Source organism: Oryctolagus cuniculus, chromosome 6 (assembly GCF_051225735.1).
Source record: "Oryctolagus cuniculus isolate XC-2025 breed Fujian yellow rabbit chromosome 6, ASM5122573v1, whole genome shotgun sequence".
Lineage (NCBI taxonomy): Eukaryota > Metazoa > Chordata > Mammalia > Lagomorpha > Leporidae > Oryctolagus > Oryctolagus cuniculus.
Genome location: NC_142872.1, coordinates 29,852,415 through 29,871,194, shown reverse-complemented (window position 1 = coordinate 29,871,194; position 18,780 = coordinate 29,852,415). Strand labels below are relative to the sequence as shown.

The 18,780-nt window shown below is 44.9% G+C and overlaps 1 protein-coding gene and 1 pseudogene across 7 annotated transcripts in view; both read right to left on the bottom strand.

Annotated features, from left to right (window-relative positions):
- Nucleotides 1-2,341: 2,341 nt before the first annotated feature.
- On the bottom strand, nucleotides 2,342-2,504 carry LOC138850266 (U2 spliceosomal RNA; annotated as a pseudogene).
- Nucleotides 2,505-7,435: 4,931 nt separating this feature from the next.
- Nucleotides 7,436-18,780, bottom strand: part of PCDHAC2 (protocadherin alpha subfamily C, 2) — a 155,754-nt gene continuing 144,409 nt past the window's right edge. For 6 of the 7 annotated variants that reach the window (XM_051844287.3, XM_089334921.1, XM_051844288.3 and 3 more), the window contains exon 4: nucleotides 7,436-10,152. In XM_051844287.3, coding sequence (XP_051700247.3) covers nucleotides 9,842-10,152 — 311 coding nt within the window. In that variant the 3' untranslated portion in view covers nucleotides 7,436-9,841. The remainder of the gene's footprint in view (nucleotides 10,153-18,780) is intronic. The other variant, XM_017341106.4, reaches the window with a different exon arrangement.

Sequence of the window (18,780 nt, the reverse complement as noted above, 5' to 3'; positions counted from 1 at the left end):
AGTGGAGATTGAAATTTCACCTTTATCACTGCTAAGTTTGATAGGGAATGTGCTTACATCTTCAGGCAAATACGCTTGCTTCACTGACCACTAGCAGGAAGCCCAGTCCAGGACTCCCTATCGCACCAGCAGTAGTGGAATAGAACGTGAGATCCGGGAAGAGTTTGATCCAAGAAGAGGAAAGGGAACAGGGATGATTGACACATGCCGCATTTACCCTTTCAAACCCCGATCAGGACTTTCCCTGCTGGCAGGAGTGAGACAGCAGGTGGAGAGGCTAGTAACAGCAAGGCATGAGAGCCCCATCCCATGGAAAATTGTTCTCTCACATCTGTGTAAGGTCAGAAATTTATCACAACAAAACTTAATAACAGGGGCTGTGGCACAGCAGGGGAAGTCACTGCCTATGGTGTCAGCATCGCATATGGGTGCTAGTTCGAGTCTCCCCTGCTCCACTTCCAACCCAGCTACTTGCTAATGGCCTGGGAAAGCAGTGGAAGATGGCCCAAGTGCTCATGATCCTGCACCCATGTGGGAGACCTAGATGAAGCTGCTGGCTCCTGGCTTCAGATGGGCCCAGCTCCGGCTGTTGCAGCCACATGGGAGTCAATCAGTAAGTGGAAAAGCTCTGTCTCTGTCTCTCTCTGTCTCTCTCTCTCAACTCTGCCTTTCAAATAAATAAGTTTTTTAAAAAAAATTAATACTGGGGCCGGCGCTGTGGTGCAGCAGGTTAATGTCCTGGCCTGAAACGCTGGCATCCCATATGAGCGTCTGTTCGAGTCCCAGCTGCTCCACTTCCTATCCAGCTCTCTGCTATGGCCTGGGAAAGCAGTAGAAAATGGCCCCTGTACCCACGTGGGAGACCTGGAAGAAGCTCCTGGCTCCTGGCTTCGGATCCGGCCGTTGCGACCATTTGGGGAGTGAACCAGAGGATGGAAGACCTCTCTCTCTCTGCCTCTCCTCTCTGTGTAACTGACTTTCAAATAAATAAATAAATCTTTAAAAAATTTAATAGTTAATGAGATCTAATTGTTTTTATTTTAATTACTAGTAAGATTGAATAGTTGAGCCTTTCTCACTACATTTTAAAATTCCCTGAAGAATCATATGTTCATGTGTCTTTGAACCTGAACAATTTTCTTATCAGTTTATATGGTTTCCTTGTACAATAAAAAGTCCCTTTATTATATTTTCTGTTAATGTGTTTTGGCAGTTCATTTGCTTTTTAGCTTCAGGTTACAAGAGGAATTTATGTAATCAAAACTATTCAGTGTTTTTTTTAATTTACTGACTTTAAGCTTCAAAAGCTCTCCCCAACAGGCATTTAATAGATGTGCACTTTAGCTTTAATCTAGTTCTTCTGTGGTTTGACTTACCTTGAATCCAAGTGGTATGTGTATTTGAATGGTATGGGTACCTGCATTGCCAAGTTTCCTTGCTTTCTCACTTACTCCAGAGACAAGCAAAAAAGAAGAAAGGAAGTAAAAAGAAATATAAATCTCCATGATTTTTGTTTTCTTAATTAAAATGAAATGGTTGTCTCTGCAAGTGAGCAGCTTTTTCTGGACACTTTCCTTTTCTGATTAGTCACCTAAAACTGTGCATATCTTCTTTAAATTAAAATGTTACTTAGAAAGTATACAATATAAATCCTCAGAACATTAAAGGGAAACACTAGTCTAACTTATCGTTAAGGCAAGCAAATATACCCAAGAAGGAGTAAATTCACATGCTCCATATGAAATGCATCGAATTGGAAAAATTAAATTTTAACCTAATTAGACACTGAGTACATTCACTTTGCGAGCATTGATTTTCTTCCACTTGTTTATTTTCTGAGTTGTTATTGGGAGTTTCAGCCATAATCTGACTCTCTCTGGAGATAAGAAAAGGGTTTAATGGGAACAGCACAGAAAGAATGAGGGTGTAGAGGAGAGGAAAGATAAGGGGGGGAGAAAAATGGTGAGGAGTAGAAATGAATGGGAAAGAGAAACATTACAGAAAAGAGGATGAATTGGAGTTGGGAGGAGAAAAGCAGCAGCAGAAGAGAAATTGATCCCTGTCATTCAAACTGGACTTACCTGCCAAGCGTCTTAAAACTGACTCACTCTGGGACCAACAACGTGGTCCCAGCTGCAGCCTGCGACACCATCATCTCACATGGGCTCCCGTTTTTGTCCTAGCTGCTCCACATGGAATCCGGCTCCCTGCTAATGGGCCTGGGAAAGCAGCAGAGGATGGCCCAAGGGCTTGGGTTCCTGCCACCCATAGGGGAGACCTGGAGTTCTGGATGATATTCCAGGATCCTGGCTGGTGCATCCCTGGCCATTGCAGCCATTTGGGGAGTGAACCAGCTGATGAAAGATGCTCTCTAACTCTGCCTTTCAAATAAATACTTTTTTTAAAAAAGACTCACATTTATTAAATGCTTTCTCTGTGCTGATGCTGTCCTAAGCTCTTTACAGACACTACACTTGATCTTAGCCAAAAGGCCAAGAAGTGATTCTTTACAGACACTAATTCATCTTAGTTTTTATTTCCTGATATGTAGTTAGTAATATAAAAATGTACTTGGAGGGGCCGGTTTTATGGTATAGCTGGTAAAGTTACCCATTCAAGACCTGGCTGCACCACTTCCAATCCAGCTCCCTGCTAATGCACCTGGGAAAGTATTGGAAGATGGCCCAACTGCTTGGGCCTTTGCACCTACCGGGGCATCCAGAGGAAGCTCCTGATTCCTGGTTTGACCTGACCCAGCCCTGGCCGTTGCAGCCATTTGGGGAGTGAAGTAGTGGATGAAAAATCTCTGTCTTTTCTTTCTCTCTCTCTCTCTCTCTCTGGAACTCTTTCAAATAAATAAATCTTTTTAAAAAGAGAAAAAATGCACTTTGTTGATATTAACACACAATACCAAATCTTTCAATAAATCTAACACCTATAAGGAGCAGGCTCCAGTTCTGCTACTTGGGAACTAAATACTTCTATTAATGTATTCAGAGAACCAGAAACAATGGCGTGTGGACTATTCTGGAAAATGGAAGAGAAAATCTTGCAGCCTCTGCCTTGGTCATCCTGAGGTCGAACGTGTAGAGCTCCAGACAAGGCCTCCTGCACTTGATGTTTTCTAAGCCCCTGACCCAGCCAGGCCCCCGGGACACAGGCCTAATGCACTGTGTTTCTTCTGATACATCAAGTCTGCATTTATTATAATTATCCGCCACACAAATATATGGCCTGAACACTGATTCTGAGATCACACACTAATCTGTCTAATATATCCACTGGGCCAAACACCACCATCAATTTTTCACACTGTTTCAAAGCCAAATACGCTGCTCAAATATTTAAAGGCATCTTGTATTCTGGTGAATCGTTGACACCGTAAGTTAGCCCAGTGAAATCATGATCTTTTGGTGGAAAGGATGGGAAAATGTGCAACTTTATGATAACTAAGGAAAGGCATATTAACCACAAGCCTGGTGTTTTTTAAAGATGAGAAAGGCTGATAACACCCAAAATTGAGCAAGCTGCAGAAGTTCTCAGAAACCATTGATCTTGTTTCCAGGGGCCACTTTTGAAACATGTATAAAAAGTTTAATGTGCATTTTCATCTAATTATTCCACTCTTTGGAACTTACCCTGAAGGCATGACTGCACTAATATGCAAAATATGATTTGTGTTCACTGTAGCACTGTTCTTTTTTTCAAATTTATTTATTTTATTTGAAAGACAGAATTAGAGAAAGGCAGAGACAGAGACAGAGAAGTCTTCCATTTGGTTCACTCCTCAAATGGCTGCAATGACCAGAGCTGGGCCAATCCAAAGCCAGGAGCCTGGACTTCTTCTGGGTCTCCCGTGTGGGTACAGGGGCCCAAGGACTTGGGCCATCTTCCACTGCTTTCCCAAACACATTAGCAGAGAGCTGGGTTGGAAGAGGAGCATCCAGAACTCCAACTGGCACCCACGTGGGATGCTGGTACTGCAGGTGACGGCTTTACCTGCTACACCACAACACCAGCCCCAGGAATGTGATTATTGTAAAGTCACATGAAATTCATGATGGCCTTCCAGATTTCTTCTCTGTGACACATCTAGATCATGTTTTATGAAATTCAGGCACTGAATTTATCTTTGCAAACAAATGCTATTTGTTTCTAATAGCAACAATCTGGATATAACACAAATGCCATCAGTAGAGAAACACTGAATGCATTATTACATTATATGTGGCCATTATAGGAAATTAAGACAGGAATTTTTTAAATTATTAGAGTTAGCCTGGAAAATCTCCATGTTATGTAAGTCTAAAAAGTCTACAGGGAATAGATATATTGTTTTTGTCTTTTTAAAAAAGATTTATTTAAAAGGCAGAGCAAGTGAGGGAGAGAGAAAGAGATCTTCTGTCTGTTGGTTCACTCCCCCAAATGGTCACAATGGCAAGGGCTGGGCCAGGCTGAAGTCAGAAGCTTGAATCTTTATCTGTGTCTCCCATGTGGGTGCAGGGGCCCAAAGACTTGGACCATCTTCTGCTGCTTTCCCAGGTGCATTAGCAGGGACCTGGATCAGAAATGGAGGAGCCAGGACTGAAACTGGCACCCGTATGGGATGACAACATTGCAGGAAGTGGCTTAATTTGCTGAGCCACAACACCAACCCCTTGTTTTTATCTTAAAAAATAAAACAAAAACAAAAAACCCAAACCTATGTGTACATGAGAGATGTAGATAGAAATTTTTTAAAAAAAATGTGCATAGAGAAAAATGTATGAAAACATAGCTGAATTTTTTAAAGATTTATTTTATTTATTTGAAAGGCAGTGTTAGAGACAGTGAGAGGGAGAGACAGAGAGAGGTCTTCCATCCGCTGGTTCACTCCCCAGCTGGCTGCAACAGCTGGAACTGGGCCAATTCGAAGCCAGGAGCCAGGAGCTTCTTCTGGGTCTCCCACGTTGAGTGCAGGGGCCCAAGGACTTGGGCCATCTTCCACTTCTTTCCCAGGCCATAGTAGAGAGAGAGCTGGATTGGAAGTGGAGCAGCCAGGACTTGAACCGGTGCCCATGTGGGATGATGGCACTGCAGGTGGCAGCTTTACCTGCTACGCCACAGCGCTGGCCCCAAGCTGAAATTGTTAACATTGGATATACACAGAAGGGAAAATTAAACGAATCTAATGAGGAGATTAGTAAGTTTTCTTAATATACCTCTGGATTATTGAATTTATTTAAAAGAATATTACTTTTGGGGCCAAGGCTTTGGCACAGCAGGTAAGGCTGCTGCCTGCAGTTCTGGCATCCCATATGGGCTCCAGTTCAAGTTCCAGCTGCTCCACTTCTGATCCAACTCTCTACTATGGCCTGGGAAAGCAGTAGAAGATGTCCCCTGCACCTGTATGGGAGGCCCAGAGGAGGCTCGAGGCTCCTGGCTCCTGGCTTCAGATTGGCACAGCTGCAATTGTTGCAACCAATAGGGGAGTGAACCAGTGGATGGAAGAGCTCTCTCCCTCTGCCTCTCCTTCTCTCTCTGTGTAACTCTGACTTTCAAATAAATAAATAAATCTTTTTTTTAAAAAAAGAATATTACTTTTATAATAAAAATTCAGTGTCACCTAAAGTTAAATAAAGATTAGAAGCAATAGCACATCCTAAACATAAAAGCTATTTAATCAGTCCTTCTGTATGTTTATGCATTGGTTGTCAACTTTTTTTTTTTATTTGAGAGGGAGAAAGAGTATGAGAGACAGAGTTCCTATCCACTGGTTCACTCCCCGTGCCTCTACCGGCCTGAATGAAGTTGGGAGGTGAAAACTCAGTTCTAGCCTCCCAAGAGAATGGCTGGGGCTCAACTACTTGAGCTATCAGCTGCCTTGGCAGGAAGCTGGGATCAGACGTGGGAGCCCAGGTTCTTCAGGATGGGGTGCAGGTATCCGAATCCCTAGGCCACAAACCTCCCCGTGGTTGTCAATATTTTTCACCTCTGCTGTAAGCTACCAGCTGAGTGGTCATCGAATTGCTCATGTTCTTTGTGGGTTGAAGATGCTCAGGTCACATGACAATCATGCAACCTAACACACCACTCAGCTTTGTTTTCCAGGAGCTCACTTCTTTAAGAATTTTTTTGAATATTTATTTTAAAGGCAGAGAGAGAAAAAGGCCTTCCAGCCACTGGTTCACTCTCCAAATACCAACAACAGCTGTGGTTGGGCTAAGGTGAATCCAGGAGCCAGGAATCCATCTGGGTCTCCCCCGATGGTGACAGGAGTCCAGGTATCTGGGCCATCTTCCACTGCCTTCCCAGGCCATAGCTGAGAGCTGGACTGGAAGCAGAGCAGCCAGGGCTGAAACCAGTAAACATTGGTTCCCTTCACTCATTTTAATTAGGAAAACAGGTTTTAATAGCTCTATCTCTGCAAAGGGGGCAAAGAAACAGAGAAAATGATTATTATTAATAACTACTTAGCAAGCAGTATTATGCTAAAACTTTTGGGGTCTATCTTGCCAAATCTCCACAATTATAGAATGCCTGTGACACAAGTATTAGCACTTGAGAAATGAGGAAATTGAGACTGAAAAACTAAAAGTTTGGCTTGTCCAGGGTTCACCACCCCAACTCAGTAACAGAGCTATAACCGTTCATTAAAAGTAGAGTCACTATAAATCCTAGCTATCCTAGGACAGTTCCAACTTACATCTTGAATCCTGATGTAACTATTGATGATGTTTCTTTTCTGTTTCAAAAAGGGACTAAAAAAGTTACATGGCCATTTTATCTCAATCTTGGTACTACTGAAATTTGGGGCTGGAAAACTCTTGCTTGAGAGGTGCTCGCCTATGCACTGTAGGATATTTAGCAGCATCCCTGGCCTTCACCCATGAGATGCCAGGAGCACCTCACACCAAATAATGGGAAAAAATAAGTCTCTAGACACTGCCGCAGGCCAAAATTGCTCCTGGTTGAGGACCACTGTATCTAAAACCTACACTCATAAAAACTTAACTACAGAAGGCTATCTATTTTATAGATCATGTACTATATAAACTGAATCTACCCAGTAAAGTGGTTAGCACATACTCTGTACTCAATAAAAGTTAACTTTTTAGTGACATTACTTCGCTTCCCAATTGTAGAGAGGTACAAAGGCTAAACAAGTAAAGAACAAGAAGACTGAGTGGGCTCTAGCGGCAATAGTTGGTTGGTTGCAATTCTTATTAGAGAAGTACAGTGGGAAGGGACCCGGCAAGCTCCTGGATACCCGTGTTGTGGAGTTTGATTCTTGATTCCATTTGGGTGTTTTCTTGAGTAATGAACATAACAGCTAGGATGATAGCCAGGGAGTGATGCAGCAAGTTTCATACTTCAGCAATCTTCTTCAGTAATAACAGCTAATAATAGTCAGTGTTCTTTTTTATCCTACTCTTATACTTAGAAATGACCACCATTTCTTTCATACCACCATTTTCCATTTATTAGCAAGAACAGAAGAAATACCAATAGCACCAATTAAAAATGAATCCACATGACTTGTTTTATCCTTACAGCTGTAATAACTAGTAACTAACATGGATTGGAAAGCACTTCGCAAATTTAAAAAGTGCTGTACAGATACATTATAATTATCATCATTAATAAATTAGCCCGATTCTCCTAGTTCAAAAGGCACGTAAGGTCAGATACATGGGCTTCAATGGGGCAAAATGATCACAACCTACGATGTAGCAATGGTTCACATGTGTTGCAAGCAAGTTTACCCCATGCAATCCTGCAGAGCTGAAGTTACACACCCTTCAAAATGTGGAGAATGAAGCTAAAAGTAGACAAGACAGTCTTTCGAGATTTAATGCCTATTTTTAAATAACAGACTCCTACCTCTTTTATATTAACTTTCAAATAGATAATATAATTAAACTTCTAAATTGTATATACCCAAATTAAAAACTCTTATTTAAGGTGACTGCAAATTTTATTATTTTATATGAACTGACATTCCAGATCACATGAAAGTTTCAAAGCATTCTGCAACTTCAAAGAGGTCAGATTGGTAACATTTGTGCTTGCACGCCCTCAGGGAATATTTTCAGTATTCATTCCAGAATTGTTACTAGAAAAAAACAGCTTTATCCATGCCCTTGCCAGCAGGAGTCTTGGCAAGAGATGGCATTTGGCTGACCATAAATAAAATTCCTTGAATCACCAGTATCTTGATTTAAGAAAGAAATTTTACTGTGTCTTTTATACACAAAAGCTGATTAACAATGGTTAAAAAAACACTACTCCACTTTTTCACAGGTGTACAAAAGGAAATATAATGGAGTTACATTCAACAATAAAGCTTAAAGTTCACTCTAGGTAATAGTTGCATTAACATTCACATACACAAGCACAGAGTTAAGAATATTTCAGGAGTCTTATATTAGCATACAGCATACATATGGGAGATTGATTTCAGGTAACATCATAGGTGTTAGTAAGATTAGCAATTCAGAGTGTTCTAGAAAAGGGTAACTAAACCAAAGAGAAGGTGTAAGGCTAGCACACCAAGACAAGTCACAGAATCAGAGAATTGAAAAATCTGCTCACTGTATGTATGAGAAAAGAACATTTTCCTTCAATTTCTGGGTCTCGATATAGTTGGTTAGAGAAGGTTGTGTATTCAAAGTGCACATAATTGTTTCTTAGAAAAGAGAGAGAAAGATCTTTTTATTTAGTAATTAATACATGCAAGAGGCAGCCCCCAGAGTGACCTGAAAGAGTAAAGCTGTGATTGGCAGGTGGCCGGTATAATACAGATGTTTCAGGCAATTCTCTTAAAGCACTTCTGTAGCAGCAACGATCATTTAAATGGCTGAATTCTCTTTTTGAGGGGAGTATAGGGGGAATGTATTCATCATATTTCTCTTTTAAAGATCTATAGCAATAGACTTTCTCTTTTTTAAATAAATCTATCAAACAACAAACAGCATAAAGTGAGGTGTTGGGGTTTTCTTTCTTCTTTTGCTTTTGCATATGTGTTGTCAGAAAAGGACTTGGCCTTTTCATAAACATTGTGTGCAAAAGAATTCTGAGTAAAGTGAGCACAAGGACATATACAGGAAACACGGCAGGTCTGCTTCTGCTGCCCTGGCTAGCCCTCTGTGAGACACTGCACTACTGGCTTGTGGTCTAATGCAGGGTTCATGATTGATGACCCACAGCCAACAGACTTTAGGAGCCCCTAAAGCCTTGTCACTGAGGGTAGTTTTGTCCACAAGACGGTGGCCGCCACCTCTTGAGTCGTAAGGTTTAGAAAGTCTGGTCCTTTTCACTTTCACGTTTCCCCTCCAAACTGGTGACTCCTGCTGTCTGTCTGCCTTTACTTCCCAGCCCTTCTTGTCCCCACTAGGCTTGTCCGGCCCATCCCAGCCCGTGTCTGGCACTCACATGCCCACAGGGGTCACACATACCCAGTGGCCACAGACACCCAAGCTGCTCAACCTCAAAACCTTGCAACCTGCCCTGCGAGTGTCATCAAGACAGGATCCCCGGAGCACAGGGCAGAGAGTCCAACCTCTCACTGGCGGGGCTGGGAAGCCTCTCCTTTGCGGCGGAGGAGAAAGGAAACTTGGGTCTGCTTTTTAGGTTCTGAAAACAAGCCAGAGTGGAGAAAAAGAGTTAACACCAGACTTAGTAAAGCTTCGAAGACAAAACCAGTTACATGGGATCGAGACAGACAGAGGGAACTTTCTGCAGATTGGAGGTCTCTAAGAGGGCTCGTGGAGATGGGAGAAGGGAGCAGGGAACCACTACGTGGGAGGGATTTGCCATTGTTACAAAAACTGGCTGAGTGGCTTGTTTCCATCCGGGGACCTCACTGGTCACTGTTGTCAGTCGTGCTGTTCCCTTTCTCCTTTTTCTCCTGGGTCTTGCTACCCTTCTTCTTTTTCTTCTTTTTCTTGGTCTCCTCCTTTTTGCCGAAGGTTATGAAGTCACTTTTGTCAATTTGGTTGTTAGTAGGCTCCTGCCGGATGGAGATGATTGCAGGAGATCCTGGGATAATGAATTTGTCTGGCAACTCACCGGGACCGGACTGCTTAGGGTTGCCTGGTCCGTACTTGAAGGTCCAGCTGTTGCTGTTGACACCAGCGCCGACCGGAGGGGACACCTCTCCCGCCTCTGGTTCTGAAAGACAAACCATCACAAATGGGTGACAGGGTCAACACACGCCCCCGATGCCACTCTGCAGGGAGAGGAAGGTTGCATAGACCATGGGTGCCCAAGAAAGGGCGATTATTTCTTCAAGCCTGGAAGGGAAGCACTGTGTTTGGACAAGAGCAGGAAGGCAGACTTTCTCACCAGAGTGCCCAGGAGTCTAGTTTTCTAGTAACATAATTCTCATTGTTTGTGAGGAATCTCCCAAAGAACATGGCTGTGGTTACCTTGCCTGGGAATGGGATGGGAAATGCACAGGATTTAAAGCAGAAATGGTACTCTGAGTGCAAAAGATTAAACTCTGGCTACAAATATTTTTTGACTCCTACTCTATCCGAATGGAAGAGAAATCGGTTGAATCAATTATCCAATCTGAATTCTCCTCTAGTCGTCTGGAGGAGCAGTGAGACAGAGCAGGGAAGAGACGTGGAGAAGCAGGGTGTCAGAGACTCGCCCCAGCAGGGAGGATGACAGCCTGTTGCAGGTTGCACCTCTGTCTGGATGGAGCACCGGGAGCCAACTTCACTTTCCAAACTGAATCCTCTCCCTCGGTGTGTGCCCAGTCTGGGACGTACATTTGAGCAATTATAAGCCAAGTTAATAGATGCAAAACTCGAGACCTGGAAAGTAGGGCTGGGGAAGATTTTTCTGCCAAGGGCTGTTTGGGTATTCACAACATCATCTGTGGGCCATACACAATCATCAACTTAAAAATTAGCCTGCTATAGTTACTGAATTTTGACTCCCACCCACGGTTGCCCTGGCAGAGCCAGACCCAGCAATTTGGTGGGCCTTCTATGACCCACGAGCTGGACATTCCCCACCCAGCTGTAAAGCATCATGGGACTCCAGGGGAGAAATGGATTAATCATACCTGAAAAAGTTAAAGGGGATTCCAGAGGAGAAGTGAAATTTGCAGTGAGTCTCGGGGAAATAATTCCGCATCTACAGGGGTTTTCAATGCAAATCTTTCCCAAGAGTCTCATTGGAAGACGAAGAATAAAGTGTATCACTAACTTCTAGAAGAGTAGAAGTCAGAGCCAGAGACAAAAAGTGATGATCTTTCTGGGCAGTGTGATCCCAGTGGCTGTGACACTGAAACCCTTTGGCAACACGGCAGTGCTTATGTCTCTGACATTGCTTTTAGTGGATAAGAAAATATCTACCACACAGGCCACTTATGTTCACTGCAGTCTGGACTGTCTGTGCCCGCCATTTCCACTTCCCCACCTCCTACTGCTTCTCAGTTCCTCAATTTGGGGTCCCTGTGCACTACTTTACTTTTTAAAAGATTTTTATTAATTTATTTGAAAGGCAGAAATACAGAGAGAGAAGGAGAGAGGGAGAACAAGGAAGGTTTTCTATCCACTGGTTCATTCACCAAATGGCTGCAATGGTTGGGGCTGGGCCAGGCTGAAGCCAGGAACTTCATCCAGGTCTCCCATGTGTATGCAGGGGCCCAAGGACTTGGGTCATCCTCTGCTGCTTTCAGTTGCATTAGCAGGGAGCTGGATCAGAAGTGGAGAAGCTGGGACTTGAACCAGCATCCATATGGTATACTAGCCCTGCAGGAAGAGTCTTAACCTCCCATGCCACAGTGCAGGCCCATGAGTGCTGCTTTTCTAACACTGTTCATGTCAAGTTAACTACAGTACTTCCAAAATCAGTGGTCACATTTTAGTCCTCATCTTAGTAAACCTCCCAGCAGCATGTGTCATCCGCTTCTTCAAACTGGTATGTGCATGAATTTGTCATGTAGAAGAATAACCCCCATCGGTTCTTAGCTGGACTGGAACCCTGCTATAAAAGGCAGATTAAGAAGAGAAAAACAAACAGAAGTTTATTAATGTGTATATGTCATACGTACATGAGAGACAGCCGAGGAGAGGACAGCCTGCAAGGGGCAGCTTTCAATTACAGGTCGTATAGCACCTTCAGCAAATTAACAGTAAATTTTATAAGAAGAAACAGACAAAAGAAAAGGACTTTGAGTGCAGAGAGGCAGCACCTGGGGGGATGGCAAGTGCACGACAGACAAAGGCTAGCTGCTAAAGCGTGCTCAAGTCTGCTCCTCTGGTGCCGTCTCCAGGCTGGAGAGCCCCAAACTGTCTTCAGTTCTCCCTCGTGGAAGGCAGTGGGTAAAATCTTTTGTCTCTGTAAATATATGTCCTGCTTTTAGGCAAACAGAAGGAGGGCGGACAGCTTTGCTGTATTCGAATCTTCTTAATTGCCTGCAGCTCAAAAACCCTTCACATCTCAGGGTAAGGGAGCATATTCTGGCCCCCCACCCCCAACAGCCTTAGCACCTTTCTCCCTGGCTGTTCTTCCTCAGTTTCCCTGAGGAGCCTCCTCACCTAGGTCACCTGTGTGTTGGAGCTCCCATGACTTTGGCCCTGTACCCTCTTCTCTACCTCCTCTCCATTCTTTGCTTTAGGGATCTCAGTCACCCAAAGGGATATAAATACCATCTAAGTATGCTGATGAGATGCAGATTTACAACAGCCTGCATCTCTCTGTGGCCCCATGCCAGGTATCCAACTGCCCATCCGGTATCTGCACATGGGCATCGCAAACTGAAGGGATTTGAAACCAAACTCTTGAGACCACTCTCATTTATTCCTTTGCAAATCTTTGGAGCCTCAGCAAATAACGACCCATGTATCCCACTGCTGAAGCCAGGAGATTCGGAGCTATTCTTCATTTTCCCTTCTTCATTCTCCATTTATAATACATCACCAAGACCTGTACATTCTGCCTTCTAAATATATATTGCATCTGCAGTCTTCTCTCCATTTTCACTTTCTCGGACATCACTCTGTCTCCTTTGCATCACAGCCAAGCCCACCCCTTGTTCAACCTGCTTCCACTTTTGCCTCTCTCTAATCCTCCACACAGCAGCCAGAGTCATCTTTATGCCTTAAAGCATTTATCCTTTCCTAAAAATTGCAGTATAATATACATACAGTAAAATCCTTTAAAATTAGAAATCAGATTACATCACTTCCCTGCTGAAAATTATTCAAAGACTTTCTACTGTTTTGAGAAAATAAAAATCAAACTCCTTACCATAGTATATAAACCCCTTTAATAATCTGATTTTTTTTCTTTTCTAATCTCTTCTAAAAATGTCCTTCCTGCCACTGTAATCCAGCCACACAGGCCCTCTTTCAGTTCCTCAAACATCCTATGGAACTGCTTTTGCCTCAAGATCTGTTCACTTAATTTTCCTTTGGTCTCAAATGACTTCTCCATTCTTCACATCACTCCTCTTTCTCCAAGTCTGTATTCCAACGCAACCTCCTCAGAGTGAACTTTTATGACCAACCTAGCCAGGCAGCACCCTTTCAGAGACAGGAAATACACCTGTTCATTCACCGACATATAACCAGTGCCTAAAACAATTCCTGACCCCTTACAGGTTTTTAATAAGTACTTTCTGCGGGCCGGCGTTGTGGTGTAGCAGCACTGCTGTGCTTCCAATCTAGCTCCCTGCTAGGGCACCTGGGAAAGCAGTGGGAAATGGCCCAAGTGCTTGGGTCCCTGCCACTCATGTTGGGAACCTGGATGGAGTTCCAGGTTCCTGGCTCTGGCCTGGCCCAGGCAAATGACTGTTGCGACCATTTGGGGAATGAACCAGTGGATGGAAGATCTCTTTCTCTGCCTCTCCCTCTGTGTCATTCTGCCTTTCAAATAAATGCAATAGAGCTTTAAATAATTAAATAAATAATTGCTGGTTGAGTGAATGAATGAACTGGTGCAAGAGGTGGAAGTGGCAGCTGCTCTCCACTGACAGCACTCTCAGAGAACCTCAAGACAATGAGGTAATGCATGCAAAGTGCCAAGCCTCATCCTTGGCGCAGTGTAAGGGCTCTATATACGGCATCACATATGGCCTAGGAAATACTGCACAGCTCTTGGGGCTAGGAGGGCAGCATAAGGATATTTCAAATTTATTGCAAGCACTAAGGAGAGACAGCAAGAAGCTTTCTTCTCCAAACCTTTGTCCTTATATCATGCTTCCCCAGCACAACTGACATAACAGCACTCTGAAAAGGGGGCAACATTTTTTCTCTGAGACTTAGGATTCATTCTTATAAAAATATTTGTATTTACAGCTGAGAGGCAGAGAGACAGAGACAGAAAAAGAGAGGGGTCCTATTCACTCCTCCAAATGTTCCCCAATGGCCATGGCTGGGCTGGGATCAAGCAGGGAGCTAGGAAAGCAATGCAGGCCTCCCCCATGAGTGTCAGGAGCTGGACTGAGACTTGCAGGGTCTGCATTAGCTGGAGGCTGAAGTCAGGAGCCAGAGCTGGAAACTGAACTGAGGCACTCTGGTGTGGGATGTGGGTGACCTAACAGGCATATTAACTACTAGGCCAACTGCCCACCACCCTGAAACTAAGACTAATTTCTTTTTTGTTGTTTATCTATATTTATTTTTTTAAGATTTATTATTTTTTTTTGAAAGAATTACAGAGAGGCAGAAGCAGAGACAGAGATTTTCCATCCACTAGTTCACTACCCAAATGGCTACAACGGCCAGGGCTAGGCCAGGCCAAAGCCAGGAACCAGGAGCTTTATCCATGTCCCTGACATGGGTGCAGGGGCCCAAGCTCTTGGGCCGTCCTCCACTACCTTCCCAGGTGCATTAGCAGAGAGCTGGATCGGAAGTGGAGCAGATAGGACTCCCATACGGGATGCTGGACATCGCAGGCAGTGGCTTAACCCGTCACACCATTCATAGCGCCAACTAAGACTCATGTCTACCATCTTTCTAAAATAACCAATCTGTAATTGCGCTCAATCAGAATCTGCCTGTTTACATTTCAAACACAGGCTCTGTCTGAGTCTGAGACAAAAATAAGAAACATATTTAAAAACCTCTGATTTGGGGTGGGTGTTTGGCACCGTGATTAAGATTCCGCTTGGGGTGCCCACATCCCATATCTGAGTACCTGACTTCATGCTCCACTTCAGATTCCAGCTTCCTGTCACTATGCTCCCTTGGAGGCAGCAGGTGATGGCTCAAGTACTTGGGTCCCTGCCACCCATGTGGGAGACCATATTGGGTTCTAGGCTCCTGGCACCCAGCTGTGCATTATGCAGGCATCTGGGGAGTAAGCAGGCAGAAGGAAGATCTGTCTGTGTCGCTGTTTCTAATTATCTTCAACCACAACCAGGGCTCTAGATGAGGTCTTAGGACTGTCATCCTGAGATGCAGAACTCATTAAGGGGCGTTAATGACCATGTCCAGAGGCAAGGAAGCCCCTCACAGCAGGACTGCTAAGAGTGAATCAGCTATTTTTACTTGTAACTGAGCTTCTTTGGCAGGGCCTAACTCCAGCTAGGGGCCAGTCCCAGCAAGCAATCCATCAAGGAAGGGTTGCTTCTCTCAGGACTGCCTCCATTCTCCTACCCAGCTCACCCCCAAAGACAAACCCAAATTCAGTCAGGATCCAGGTAAGTGGAGCTCTCAAAGCCCAGAAGGAGGGTTTCAGACATGCAGCGAGCAGGCAAGAATCTGAATCTTCAGGTCGAACCCTTCTCGCATGTTCAGATGACAAACTGACAGTACTTAAAAGTTCTAATAGAGTATGCTCATAATTATAAAGAAAGAAGCTTTTGCCTTTGTTTTGGTATTGGTCAATTTCTTCACAATGGGTAAAGATACATTTTAAAGTCAGAACAATATGCATTTAAGAAATCACACAGATCTTCATCTTTCGTTTTTAACACTGTCTCTTGTAAGTAACTGGCCACTTCATGTAATCCTATAAATCCACTGTAGGCACTGTCCCAGGGTCTTTTGGGCAGAGTTCCCAGCTTCCTCTTTTCAGCTAAAGGAACTCTGCCTTCCTGAGCCTTTGGAGTGAGCCTCCAGGGATTAAGAACGGCCCAAGGCTTTGCCCACGCAGCTGCAAGCACATGTCCTGAACACTGTGAAGCCAAGGACAGGTTTGCAAACTCATCCGGAATCCCCGCTCTGAACTGCTCTGGGTAATTACCGAGGCCAGGAAGCATCTTCTGCTCCCCCCAGATTTCCCTGAACGAAGGCACAAAGTCACCTGGAGCACACGGCATTCAGCAAAGTTCTCAGAGGGGCTCGGCCCGGGGACCGCTAAGGGTGCTCAATTCCCTTTTCCTCTCTTCACCCTGCTTTGTTGTTCTACCAGAGAACCTCAGTTCACTCATCCATAAAATCCCGCCTACATCACAGGGCTATCAACACTTACTGCATCCCTCCTGCGTGCCCAGTGCAGGACTGAGTAGCTCTGTATGAAATATGATTGTGGTTCTTGCAAGAACTGCAGCAAGTAGATACAGCTAATAGCAACTTCTGATTTATAGATAAGGAGGCTGTGGCCCCACGGTAGAGCCTGGGACTAAAACCTAGCTATAAAACTCACAACTTAAACTGTACATCAATGTCCTTTGGTAACCCTGAAGCATTATACAAATGTAGCAATTATTATGGTTATTATCTTTTTCGCTGCCATGTGTGCAGGAGCCTCTCTAAGCTAGACTTGGTGGAAAAGAGAAGAGGAAGGGGGAGGGGTGTGAGCGTGGGGGGAGGGGTGTGGATGCAGGAATGACAAGTCAGGAAAATCACACCCCCCTGTCTCCAGGTCTCCGCCCCGCCCTCGCACTCCCCATTCAACCCTTTGTTACCATCTCTGGATTGCAGTGCTAAGGTTAATAAAGAGCTTCCAGAAAACCCATCATTTTGATTAAAGCCGGGGCCTATCTTGCCAGACAGCACCCTGGAGCCTGCCCACTCGGCTAAGTCAGAGTAGCCTGCAGAGGCTATTAAATGATTACAGCCGCTTCCGGCGCGGCCAGACGCTCCGCAGGACTGCTCGCTCCCGCTCCTGGAGCGGGCGGCGGCCGCAGCTCTGACTGCCCAGGGAGGAGGCCAGGCATGGGAGGCTCTGCAGATTCGGGGTTTGCAAGTGAGCACCAGGCTTCCTGGGCAGGACCACCTTCCTTCTCCCTGGTCCCAGCTCCTCTGCTACCCAAGCAGTCCCTGCAGTCTTTCAAGCAGTTGGCGCCTTCTTGGTTGTGAGCAACCATTTCACTTCTCTCTCTCCGTGCCAGAACTTGGCAGATTGTAGAATCATAAGCAAATGTTCAGGCTGACCAAAGGGCAGAAGCCATCAGCCTTCCGAAAGCCCAGGTCCTGCATCTCAAGCTCCTTCCCCACCCCCTCTCCTGCCATTTGTGGGGCTTGCAGCCTGAACGGACAAGCTCCACCTCCCCCTGCCCACCAGTCCTTTATGAATTGGGCAGAGCTAATCTGAGTAATCACAGCCCACAACACACAGGGGAATCATGGCCTGAAACCCAAATCCAGTCCAGGATCAGAGAGGGGGGGAGGGGGGAGAAAGTTAAAACCACTGGGGCCAGCATCCCCCTGTGCTTCTTAGTCCTTCATTTTCCCCGGAAACCTAGGAAGGGGAAGCTGCACGCCCTGTTCTCCGCAAAGCCTCGGCTCTGTCATCAGCATGTCCCGACTGAAACCTGGCTGCAGCATGTAAGCCATGTGATGTTCTGCAAATTATTTACTGTCTCTGGGCCTCAGTTTTCCTCTGTAAAGGAGATAATAATAGCCCCCGCTGCGTTGAGCTGTTATAGGATTAGATGGGATTATCCTAGAGCATTTAGCACAGTGCCTGTTGTAAAAACTCATTAAACTGCATTTGTGAGATCAGAGCAATAGAAGAGTCGTTTGGTTTTTTAAGGATTTGATTGATTATTATAGATCAGGCAGCTTATTACGCATTCTGCATATTCATTTATTGAAATTGAATCTTGACTCATCACAATTTAATTACCTTTATTTATTTATTCATTTAAAGGATATTCTGGATGTTTCTTCATCTCTTTTCATCTACTTGAAAGGCAAGAATGACCAAGAAACAACTGCCATCTGCTGGTTCACTCCCCAAATGCCCGTAACAGTCAGGGCTGTGCCAGGCTGAAGCCAGGAGCCCTGAACTCCACCCAGGTCTCCCACCTGAGTGGCAGGGACCTCACTCTTGAGCCATCATCTGCTGCCTCCCAGGGTGCATCGGCAGGAAGCTGATGGGAAGCGAAGGTGCTAGGACGCAGGCCTCTGAAGTCGGGGGCAGGTGTCCCACAGCAGCTTCCCCCACTGCATCACAGTGCTCACCCCGTTTCAAAGGAGTTTTATTTTATAGATAGGAAATCTGAAGGCTGAAATTACAGCAAGACAATTTTTCCTGAATCACACTGGAATTCGATAATGAGGCTGAAACATTATTCTCACACATATGCCCCATTTTTATTTCTTGTGAAGTCTGATGGGTGGGGGAGGAGCCAGAGCGGAACCTGACTTCCAGGGCTAAGTGTTTTGATTCCCGGAGTTGGGAAGGCTGTGTGCGCACGCGCGGGCGTGTGTGTGTGTGTGTGTGTGTGTGTGTGTGTGTGTGTGAGAGAGAGAGAGACGGAGCCCAAGGGAGCTGTGGCTCCTGGGTGCTTCACCCTGGCTGGCTGGGATGCCTCTATCTAGAAGATTCTGTGGCTGTTTGGTGCCTTGAGCCACAGCTGGGCTAATTTTCAGTAATCTTGGAGCGGAA